The sequence below is a fragment of the Oncorhynchus mykiss genome, chromosome 24 (assembly GCF_057628025.1).
Source record: "Oncorhynchus mykiss isolate SJ-2025 chromosome 24, ASM5762802v1, whole genome shotgun sequence".
NCBI classification, from domain to species: Eukaryota; Metazoa; Chordata; class Actinopteri; order Salmoniformes; family Salmonidae; genus Oncorhynchus; species Oncorhynchus mykiss.
Window position 1 is genome coordinate 25,923,344 of NC_143045.1, and position 12,397 is coordinate 25,935,740.

The 12,397-nt window shown below is 42.8% G+C and overlaps 1 protein-coding gene across 13 annotated transcripts in view; it reads left to right on the forward strand.

Annotated features, from left to right (window-relative positions):
* msi1a (musashi RNA binding protein 1a) overlaps positions 1-12,397 on the forward strand; it is a 330,671-nt gene that overhangs the window by 5,636 nt on the left and 312,638 nt on the right. For all 13 annotated transcript variants that reach the window (XM_036961343.2, XM_090218795.1, XM_036961340.2 and 10 more), the window contains exon 5: positions 1,360-1,401. In XM_036961343.2, the coding sequence (XP_036817238.1) occupies positions 1,360-1,401 (42 nt within the window). The remainder of the gene's footprint in view (positions 1-1,359; positions 1,402-12,397) is intronic.

Sequence of the window (12,397 nt, forward strand, 5' to 3'; positions counted from 1 at the left end):
TACCGGGATGTGTTCTTGTGCATGATTTCACCTTTAGAAGTGTGTGTCAGAGGGGAACATTAATGTGCAAATCAGCTGAGAAAGATTAATTTGCCTAAGTTGTTCTTGAGGAAGTCCTGTGGTTGTGGTTAGTTCTAACACCTGACTTGATATCACACACATTTTAGTTTTAGCAAAAAATATTGTTTTTGACAAGGCACGAATCTGCAGTTCCGCACACAGAGCAAATCCTGTAATAAATAGTGAAAACATGAATTACTGTTGTGCAGTAAACTGCTGCAACAGTTAATAATACAATACCTTTTGTTTTCAGGTCTCATTGTATTCAATCCCAAATGTGCAAATGTGCCAATTCACATTGGCTGCCATAATAACCCGTTGGATGGAATCAGGAAATAATTATATCTAGCTGTTCTCCATAAAAGCATGCAGCCAAGCAGCCTTGTATGACCCATGTATTTGAAATCCATAATATAAGCTAAAAGAGTAGATGACTCAGGACAGCGTTATGTGTTTTGAAATTAAAATGATGTTTTCCAGGAGGGAAACATTTAGTGGCTTTGAATAGCATTAATTAAAACCCTCTCATTCAATACATATTGAATGGACTTTTGATTTAGACTTAATTACTGCACAATTATGGCATTAAGTGGTCTATGTGCCATCAATAAAAATGTATAATTCTATGGTGCTTTTTTGCTGCTACATTTTTCACATCGTGTTTAAATAGCAACCTGGGCATTAATGCTAGTTATTCATTTTTCTCGGTCAATATACGTTAACTAAACCATGTGTGAAGGGCTATTGAGTTATTAATCAGCTATGCTTCTATGGAGTAATGCAAGATTGTGTGAATTGACGGACCTGGACTTTTTGATGAGGCAAAGGGAAATTAAAATGGTGCTTTTGATTTAAATCAGCCAGCTTTAATATGACTTGATTAATCTGTGTGAAATCCCACACTGATAATAGTTTACTAGTGTAGGGTGCTTGAGCCCTATGGTTCCCCAGTACAGCTGGTTCTCTTCTCTCCCTGGTAGTTCATTGGTTGATTCATGTCATTGATTGACTAAAGAAGTCCCAGGTCTGAATCAGTCCTTGATCAGAGGGAATGGATGGAAACCAGCAGCCCTGAAGGGGACTTGCGGACCTCGAGGCCTGATTTGAATAGCCCTTGTGTAGTGTCTCTGTCCTGTCAGTTTTGAGGGTAATCCTAATATTGTGTCGTGCATGCCGTTATGTGTGATCCATGAGGAATGCTTTAAATCCACACATCCAAGTCCCCTTTTATTAGTTGTTTAAGTGATTGACAACTTTGATTATTGATATCTAATCCTCTCTCTTCTTTATATTTACCAGATCGATCCTAAAGTTGCCTTCCCTAGACGTGCTCAACCCAAGGTAAGACAACATGCACATTTTGTTTTTAACCTCTTGTGGAGAGGTCTTTTCGTTTTTGGTTTGTTGGTTGGTTTCTATAACACTGGGTGAATTGCTGACCTGCAGTGAAGAGAGTACTCTGTGGAGGTTTTGTGAGGGTCTGGTCATGAAACAGCTGCCAGAGCTGCCGGTTTTAGTTTTGGTATATAAGTGTCACTGTGAGGCCGGCTGGTCTGGAGCTTGCTACAGGTAGATGACTGGCTGTCTGATTTATCCCATAGCTGCACCACCACCGTACTTGTTTACATCAGCATGTTGTCTAGAAACCGTAGTGAGGTAGAATTTCCCTGGGTGACTGCTCTAAAGACTTCGCTGCATTTGATCGAATGAGAGAGTATCACATTGTAGTTGTTCACACAATGTTTTTTCCCTGAAGACGCTGAGATTGATTGGGGAATTTGATTTTTTTGGAGACATAAAAAGAGCCATTGTTACTCTGTTACCAAGATCAGGTTTCAAACTGAGAATTGACGGAGGTAAAGCTTTCCAAGCCGAGGCACATGTTCTCTTAAGGCTGGGTATGACTACAGTATGAAATTGAGAAACATCTAGGGGATGTGCTTGTTTCTTGATACAGTCTCTCTTCTCCCCTTGTTTCCAGCGGCAGGTAGCTTGGCAGTTAAAGCATTGGGCTAGGTTACTTGTTTGAAAACCTGAGCCGAAGGTGAAAAATCTGTCTGTGCCCTTGAGCAAGGCACTTAACCTTAATTTGCTCCAGGGGTGGCATACTACTATGGCTGACCCTAGAAAACCACACATTTCACTGTACCTATCCTGTGTATGTGACAATACAACATGTTTATTTTTTTAAATGCACCTCTTCATGTCAAGTCTAATGGTGTCCAGTAATAATGATGATACTGACAGGAGTCCAGTCTGACTGTACAGTACTTAGTTCAAGTGCAGACTGTTTTGATATTCCAGCGTATGCTACTCTCTGACAGATTTGTATGGTGCTTTGATATGTTCTGCTCTGTGTGCAAAAAAGAACCCTTGATAAAAATTATGCAATCATTTTTTAATAAACATGAATTTGATTCAAGGACATTTTTAACAATAAAGAAAGAGGCATGCACTGTGCAGGCCTATGTAGGTGTTTGTTTCTAAAGACCAATAACACTGTAAATGAACTTGAAGGTGAAATCACACCTTGAGTTGTCTTTTGACCCTTGAGAGCAGGCTCATTAGCAGAGAAACAGGCTGTATTTGTTTTAAACCTGAGTGGAGAGAGAATGTGGCTGTCAAAGAACATAGAGCTATAGGATTGAAGGGCAGTTAAAGCAGCATTGCAGGGGGTTTTGGTGCATGTAAAATGTTGTACAATAATGTTCAAGCCCTCAGGTTATCGTCGTCGTTCAGAGCAAAATGAGTTGTGTTTTCTGTTGGTCAGTAACACTGGCTCAGGGTTTTTAATGCCCGTGTTGGATTTCCCAGTCAGCGCTTACCTCAGATCATGCTGTCGGCTGCATGCTCATTCTGTCCCAGATTTGAGTATGTACAGTGTGTGTGGGACAGCGCAAGAAACATCCACCTCAGGCCTTTAAGGCTGGGTAGGGATGGACTGCCTCTGGCTGGCCGGCAGGCTAACTCTGCAATACGGGAATAGCTTCAAGGGTGGCAGGTGTCCACAGCACACTTGTCCAGCTAATTGAAATGAAGAACTTTCCCTGAGTGGACAATCACTGGAGGAGAAATTACGCACTCACTCCCTTGACCGCACACATGCCAGTCCAGTCACTCTGGTCCAAGGCAGCACAGGCAGGCTGGCTCAGGGCCTGGGGCTCCGAGATGAACAGGCATTAAATTAGGCTGCAGTTCTCAGCAGAAGTCAGAACACAACACAGCCGCTAGGTGTTTTCTGTTAAGCGAACCACCCAATAATAAGCTTTATGCAAATATACAACTGCCATCGCATACAATCATGTGAAATTATGGCATTTTTATTTGTGACTTACTTTCCCCATATTTTGGAGTGTGTTGAATATAACTGAAAGAAGCAGGCATATGTTGTGTACTGTGGCTAGCTAGGGTGTCAGGTTTAACTACATGGAAAAGTAAAGCTGAGTTTGGGGGATTATTACCAAACAGACATTTAGTGCCTTTGGAAATTATTCAGACCCCTTGACTTTTTCCACATTTTGTTAGGTTATAAAATGTATTAAATTGTTTTTTTCACCTCATCAATCTATACACAATACCCCATAATGACAAAGCAAAAAACAGGTTTTTAGATGTTTTTTTTCAAATGTATAAAAACATCTAATGAAATTCAGATCCTTTACTCAGTACTTTGTTGAAGCACCTTTGGCAGTGATTACAGCCTTGAGTCTTCTTGGGTATGATGCTACAAGCTTGTCACACCTGTATTTGGGGAGTTTCTCCCATTCTTCTCTGCAGAGCCGCTCAAGCTCTGTCTGTGCTGCTGCACAGCTATTTTCAGGTCTCTCCAGAGATGTTCGATCTGGTTCACGTACAGGCTCTGACTGGGCCACTACGGGTAAAACTCCGGACCTTATACAGTATGACGTGATTCATCTGTTGTAAGAAGGCTGAATATGTGCTATGATGGGATCAGAGTTTTTATAATCAGGTCACAAGGTAAAAAAAATATATAAAGGAAAAACTCCTGTCTTTGGGGAGGATGAAAACCCTGTTGAACTGCAGCAACCGTATGCATATGAATTATATTTTATAGAAGGACTAGAGGAGTTTCCTATACACAGACACAGAGAAAGCATAATTTGACAATAAAACTCACAGGGCAGAGCATTTTTATGCAGGTTTACATCTTGTAGTCCTGCCCTATGCAACTGAACAACTAATAAACAGTGCACTTACTCTCAGTTATTGTGTTTACTGGTTAATTCCAGTGGATTGAAAAAGTATAGGTAGCCTTGTCAGCCTAAATTTGAATATAAATCAAATTTGATCCCATTCATATTTTCTCCCAAACAAATGTGCTATAAATACACCATGTTCCCGCTTCGTTTACCCTGGCCAGAGGGACAAGGCGCATAGTAGGTCAGACTGAAAAATTGTCTCGTTTACATGTCATCCAGCATGTCAGATCCCTAGTGTTTAGCTGTATAGGCTGCTATATTTATGGAAGAGTTTTGCTTGTCTATCGGCAGTGATGTGTTATCACGCTTGCTAAATGAATACCGGAGGAAAGTGTAGAGCGCGCCTTGAGCTTTGTGCCCTGCGATTTCCGTGAATGTGATTAGTCTAGACACGCAAACAGCCTGCCAGCAGCACTCTGATGTGAAGGACGGATAAATTGTGCGCGAGTTGACAAATCGGTCTAACAGCACTTTCTCCCTCTTTTTAACGCTTTGCGTCAATATATTTTATTAAACGAAATCAAAAGTGGTGTGGCGCTGCCCCACACCTGATTGAAAAGTGCTGTGGCAAATGATAGTCAATAGATAGTTAAACTGCCTGGCAAGTACGATGGAGTTGTAGCCAACTAACTTTAGGTAACTAGCTAACTTACCGGTACGTACTGCTGTAATGCTATGCGGTTCGTAAGGATAGCTTAGCCAACAAATTGTCAGCAAACATGAGGTGTAACTCAACTTATTTGAGAAGTATTTTTATTACATTGCGTAACATTTTGTTAGTAGTTGTCATTATGTAAAGCAATGAATTTGTATCTGCTCTCGGCGGACTTCAGCTGCATATTTTCCAACATCATCTTCAAATCAGAAAACGTTGAAGAATTGCATTGTGGGCCCTAAAAGTACGGAAAAGGCATGTATACTTCGTATTTTGTTGAATTTATACGACATCTGGGAACTTTTGGCATACTAACTATATCCATATTGTAATGAAACAGCAGGGAGCAGGTTTCGAACCCTCGACCTTCTAGCCCGAAGTCCAGCGCGCTATCGACTGTGCCGCAAAAGCATACTCAAACGCGATATCCGCGCGTATAAACCCACTACTCCCTCCTTTCAAAGAGCGCTTCCTCGCGCTGGCTTGCAACTCTACGTCTTATAGGAACGCGCTAATCGGCCAAGCACACGCACTGTCGTGGATGCAATGTCCGATTCACTTCTGACTAGTGATGCCAATTTTTCAGACTACCCTTGCAACTTTTTTTTTCAAATAGCACCTAGCAACACATTTAGCTACTTTTAAAAATGTATTTGGAACTTTTAGCAACTTTTGAAAGGTGACTCAAACGCTAAAATGCACGCATTTTCCCTCTAAAGGACACAAAAACGATTTCTCTGTCGCACACTCAGTCACAACACACATGCCTGGCTGCAAAAGTGCATTGTGAGTGACGTCAGGAGCAGGCGCTCAGTTCGTGCACAGGCAGCAGCAGGCCAGCAGCAATTTCAGCAAATTGCAAATCGTTGTTGGCTGACTGCAGCAGCAGTAGTACGGCTTCGAAAAGCCAAACCCAATGAATATAGTTGGTCATGAAAGTTTGATCTTGATTTGCCAAGCTGGCCAGTCAATTTGAGTAACGTTACTGTGTATTCCATGTAATAACGCAGTTTTACGTTATCATGCAATGACATCACAACGTCATTTAGCAACAAATCAACCTGCCTCTAGTAACTTACCTTGAAAATTAGTTGGCAACACTGCCTCTGACACCTAAGGTAATGAAACAGCAGGGAGCAGGTTGAACCCTCAACCTTCTAACCCGAAGTCCAGCGCGCTACCGACTGTGCCGTGCTTATAAACCCTGGGTTGTTACAATACTATGACCAATAAGCATACTATATACTCAATTCATGTCACAAATAGTATGATGAGTGCGGTTAGTATGAGTATTCAAACACAGCTAAACACTCGCATCTTTCATAGTGAGCTATTGAGGGACAGAGAGAGAGAGGGGCACAGTATAAGCAGGTTGGTCACCAGGCGGACAGAGTCAGATCCGTGAACTAGGCCTATCTATCGGCAATCAAAAGCACTATCTCTCAATGGAATGCTGTATCTTGCAATTTCTTGGCTTGCAATGTCTCGCAACTTCAGTAAAGCAGGGCCTATCGTCAGTCAAAAGGCTAGGATATTCCACACGCAACAGACTGAACAAACACTCGCATCATTAGCAAAGAGAAGGAGCAGGGGTGTAATCATTAGTCCAAACAGTTACAAAACATTTTGCAACTAAAACTAGTTTCTATTGGACAAATATAGGTAGGTCCCGCCCCCTTTCGTTTCGCTTGCTTCCATTTAAGAAACGTTTTAAAACTGAATAGGCTTAATAAATACGCCCCCATGCGAGCCAGCATGAGGGGGAGAGAGTATGGGGCAGGCGGAAAGAACCGTGGTGCGCATAGATAACGTTATATGTATGACCTTATTATTCGTATCTTTGAGCTATTTGCTTAGGTAGCTATAACCTAATGTTAGCTAGCTAACATTGAACCTGTTTGGTTAGCTACCTGCAGATTCATGCAGGGTAGTAACATCATGAGTTGTGATTATGGTTCATTGTTTATCTGGCAAGCTAGCTAACGTTAAGTGTATGACCTAGCTAACATTGAACCTGGTTGGTTAGCTACCTGCAGATTCATCAAGACAGAGGGTGGCTACTTTCAAGAACCTCAAATATATTGTAATGAAACAGCAGGGAGTAGGGGTCTTGAACCCTCGACCTTCTAGCCCGAAGTCCAGCGCGCTATCGACTGTGCCACAAAAGCATACTCCAGCCGCAGGGTTGATATCCGCGCTTATAAACCCAGGGCCGATACACTATTTTGAGTTGATTAACACTTTTTTTTGGTTACTCCATGATTCCATATGTGTTATTTCATAGTTTTGATGTCTTCTATTATCCTTCAATGTAGAAAATAATACAAATAAAGAAAAACCCTGAATGAGAAGGTAAGTCCAAACTTTTGACAGGTACTGCATATATTAGTGTTATATTTTACATTAGTATTTTGAGTAGATTGTTGCCAAAAAAAGTACAACTAAATAAATTTTAATCCCACTTTGTAACAAAATGTCAAGGAGTGTGAGTACTTTCTGCAGACACTGTATGCCATTGTTTGAACTCTTGAAGTGTGTCATGATTCATGATTGTACCTGTTCTTGTTCTCTCCCCGGTCATCTAAGAAAATGTTCTCTCTACCACTTTCAGAGCCTGACATCCATCGGTTTTGAGAACCTGTAGATGTCTCTATAATCTCTGTTCATATTTTGTAGGTTGAAAATAATAATAATCAGATGCTGGGCCTGTGACCAAACCACCAGAGAGAATATCCTCCACAAAATGTTCAACACCACAATTTGGCCAATAAATGGCTGTTATTTTTGTAAAGAAAGTAAACTATGAATGGTTTTCCAACTCCAACGCTCGGTGGGCTCGTGAGAGACCATTCTCTAGGAGAGGGAGAGAGGGGAAGAAATAAAAATGTTGAGCACACACTGCACAGCATAATGGGCTCCTTGAGTTCCCCCCACTAACACGCACCCTCCCTGAGTGCAGAGGCTTTGGCATTTACTGCCATGAGAACTGTCAAAACAATACCTCAGTGGGTGCTGTTCTCTCTGCACAGCTTCCCACATCCAACCCAGGCCTCTACAACAACCCCCTGTGTGACTACTGGAAGTGTGTGTGTGTGTGTGTGTGTGGTGTTGGGTGAAGTAAGGGTAGGGGGTTGGTGGTAGGTAGGAATTGAGTCCACAGTTGTACTTTTACATGTCATTTTCCCCTTTCTTCTGGTGCCCTGGTGTGAGAGCGGTGTGTACTGAGAAGTAGCTGAGCCGTTAACTCTGGCCGTGAGGGGGTTGGTGGAGGGTGAGTGTGATGCAGAGTGTGAGAACTCCTGGCCAAGTTTTTAATGAAGTCCAAAGGTGAGGATGTGTGAAGTGCTGAACTCTCCGTCTCTCCCTCCTCACAGTGGACGCTTGGCCCTCACCAGGAGAGGGGCACCGGTCCAAGAGCCTAGTTCTCAATCTCCTGTGTGGCCCAGCACTCCGACACCAATTAAGAACCCAGCAAACCACTGCTTAGTCCCATTCAATCTGCTCTCCCTTCCTTTCTCTGTGTGTGCCTCTCTCCCCCTCCTGCTGCAGTTCTAGCAGTCCATGTTTTTTCTGTTGACGACCTGGCAAAGTAGTTCCTCTCCTTTTTCCCCCTCAGTTCTCTGATATTTGCAGCAGGTGCTCCACTTTTCTGCTGTTGGAGTAATTGAATTGGACAAGAAGGCTTTGGTTAAACCTGACACCACTCTGATTCTTTGAGGGTCTTGGCGTATACGTTGCATAGACCTATAGATGTTTGATGCTCTGAAATGAAAGGTAGGATAATACAAAGAAATGAGCCTGCATTCTACCTTTGACATCACAACAAGGAGTTGTTTTGGACTAAGAAAACTGCTATCTACAATGTACAAGCAACACCAACTGTAGTAGGGACTTATTTCTTAGTTTTGATGTGGTGTCATTATCAGCGGTCAGTAATTCTGACTAGGCCCTGTACTATATGGGCAATTCCAGACAAAGTGAAGCTGAGACTCCGATTTTTCACCCTAAAATATATTTCAAACAAAAATCTTTTGATTTAAAAGTTTAACAAACCATACCTCTATGCACAAGGACTACTTTTAATAATTTACACAGAACATTTTATGAAAACACATTTACTTAAAGAACAGTGCAGATGAAAAGTTTGGTAACCGAATGACGGTACAAAACAGAAACACAAAAAGCACACACTTTGTCTCCACTGTTCTTCAAATAGATGTGTTTTTGGAAAATGTTCTGTGGAAATTGTTAAAAGTGGTCATTTTAAAGGAAGAAGGGAAAAAATATAATATAAAAGCAACATGCAACAATTTAAAAGAAAAATATAAACGCAACATGCAACAATTTAAAAGATTTTACCGAATTACAGTTCATATAAGGAAATCAGTCAAATTAAATAAATTCATTAGGTCTTCATATAAGGATTTCACATCTGGGAATACAGATATGCATCTGTGGGTCACAAAACTTGAGACATCTGTGACCACCATATGCCTCATGCAGCGCAACACATCTCCTTCAGATAGAGTTGATCGGGCTGTTGATTGTGGCCTGTGAAATGTTGTCCCACTCCTCTTCAATGGCTGTGCAAAGTTGCAGGATATTGGCTGGAACACGCTGTCGTACATGTCGATCCAGAGCATCCCACACATGCTCAATGGGTGACATGCCTGAATATGCAGGCCAAGGAAGAACTGGGACATTTTCAGCTTCCAGGAATTGTGTACAGATCCTTGCGACATGGGGTTGCGCATTATCATGCAGAAACATGAGGTGATGGATGAATGGCACAAGAAGGGGCCTCAAAATCTCAAGGTATCTCTGTGCATTCAAATGGCCATCGATAAAATACAGTTGTTTGTCTGTAGCTTATGCCTGCCCATACCATAACCCAACCGCCACCATATACGCTATCGGCCCAGTACAGTTGAAACCTGGACTCATCTGTGAAGAGCACACGTCCCCTTGCATGCCAGTGGCCATTGAAGGTGAGTATTTGCCCACTGAAGTCAGTTACAATGCCGAACTGCAGCTAGCTCAAGACTCTGTTGAGTATGATGAGCACACAAATGAGCTTCCCTGAGATGGTATTTGACTGTTTGTGCAGAAATTCTTTGTTTGTTCGAACTCAGTTTCATCAGCTGTCCGGTTGGCTGGTGTCAGACGATCCTGCAGGTGAAGAAGCCGGATGTGGAGGTCCTGTGCTGGCGTGGTTACACACGGTCTGCGGTTGTGAGGCCGGATGGACGAACTGCCAAATTCTCTAAAACAACATTGGAGGCGGCTTATGGTAGATAAATTAAAATGTAATTCTCTGGCAACATCTCTGGTGGACATTCCTGCAGTCAGCATGCCCATTGCACGCTCCCTCAACACTGGAGGCATTGTGCTGTGTGAGAGAACTTCACATTTTAGAGTGGCTTTTTATTGTCCTCAGCACAAGGTGCACCTGTGTAATGATCATGCTGTTTAATCATCTTCTTGATATGCCACACCTGTCAGGTATATGGATTATCTTGGCAAAGGATTAATGCTCACTAACAGGGATGTAAACACATTTGTTTACAAAACTTGAGAAAAATATGTTTTTTGTCCGTGTGGAATATGTCTGGGATATTTTATTTCAGCTCCTGAAACATGGGACCAACACTTTACGTGGGGCATTTATATTTTTGTTCAGCATAGTTTCACTTTGCAATCATTGGTTTTTGTTTGACGTACATTTTAAAGTGAAAACCTGAGTCTTAGCATCACTCTTTTACTGTGTAATTGCCCATATGTTTTTCTGAAACTAAATAGTCTTGGACTGAACGTCTAGGTTGAACCACTGTGTCTCTCACTCCGGGTCTGAAATGACACGACTGGCCACAGTTGGTCAAGCCCTGCCTCCCTCTGCTCACAGCTCACTGCCTAGGCATGCGTCACAGAGGCCTGCTGAATGTATCCCTACCCTGCTGTTGCTGCCCTGGCGGCTGGAGGGGGTTTGTTGGGGAGTCAGTCAGTGTGTTCGTGTGGAACAGAACAGGCAGGCAGCAGGACAGGAGAGGGTCAGGACCCGGGAGTGGAGGCTGCTGGGGTTGGCCTTCCCCAAACTGATCCTGAGTGACGTTAATGAGGAGCACGCCAGAAGAGAGAGAACCATGCCGGGTCAAACAAAAGTCGCTGGTTCTCAACAGTCAACATGGCTGCTTCCATAGCCCTGCAGTCTACCTCTACTAGACATTCTCTAGTCTCTAGATGAAGGAGGCAGGAAGGACTCCTTCCCTTTCACTCTACCCCTGTCCTTCCTCCTTCACCTCTTCATCTTCAAACAGAACAATGTAAACATGTATCTCATGACAAGCCTTTCTCTGATTGTCCTCTTGTTGAGCTGCACATGAGGCTGTAAAAGCATGGAGTTGATTGAAAAGGACAGAAGACATTGTTTTGACAGGTATTTTTTTCCCTCTGTCTATTTAGTATGCACTGATAGTATTGTACCAGTCACCATTGATTTGCTTCCTTTAATCCATTGTTCTAACTGCACTCCTCCCACCCCTCCTTTTACACATTCCTCCCACCCATGCACAACCCCATCTGAATAGCATCACTTTCTGTGTTTCCGCACAATACACAATATATACAAAAGTATGTGGACACCCTTCAAATTAGTGGATTTGGCTATTTCATCCACACCTGTTGCTGACAGGTGTATAAAAGTTACAAACTGCCCCTGGAAGCAACGTCAGCACGAGCTGTTTGTCGGGAGCTTCACGAGATGGGTTTCCATGGCAGAGCAGCTGCACACTAGCCTATGATCACCATCCTCAATGGCAATCATCGTCTGGAGCTGTGTAAAGCTCACCGCCATTTGACTCTGGAGCAGTGGAAATGCGTTCTCTGGAGTGATGAATCTCGCTTCACCTTCTGGCAGTCTGACAGAGCAATCTGAGATTGGCGGATGCCAGGAGAAAGCTACCTGCCCAAATGCATAGTGCCAAACCTTTAAAGTTTGATGGAGGAGAAATAATGATCTGTTTTTCATGGTTCGGCTCCTTAGTTCCAGTTAAGGGACATCTTTGTTACAGCATACAATGACATTTTAGACAATTCTGTGATTCCAACTTTGAGGCAACAGTTTTATCGAAGGCCCTTTCTTGTTTCAGCATGGCAATGCCCCTGTGCACAAAGTGAGGTCCATGCAGAAATGGTTTGTCAAGATTCGAATGGAAGATCTTGACTGGCCTGCACAGAGCCCTGACCTCAACCCCATGGAACACCTTTGTGATGAATTGGAACGCCGACTGCGAGCCAGGCCTAATCGCCCAACATCAGTGCCTGACCTCACTAATGCTCTTGTGGCTAAATGAACGTAAGTCCCTGCAGCAATGTTCCAACATCTAGTGGAAAGCCTTCCCAGAAGAGTGGAGGATGTTATAGCAGTAATGATGGGACCAACTCCATATTAATGCCCGTGATTTTG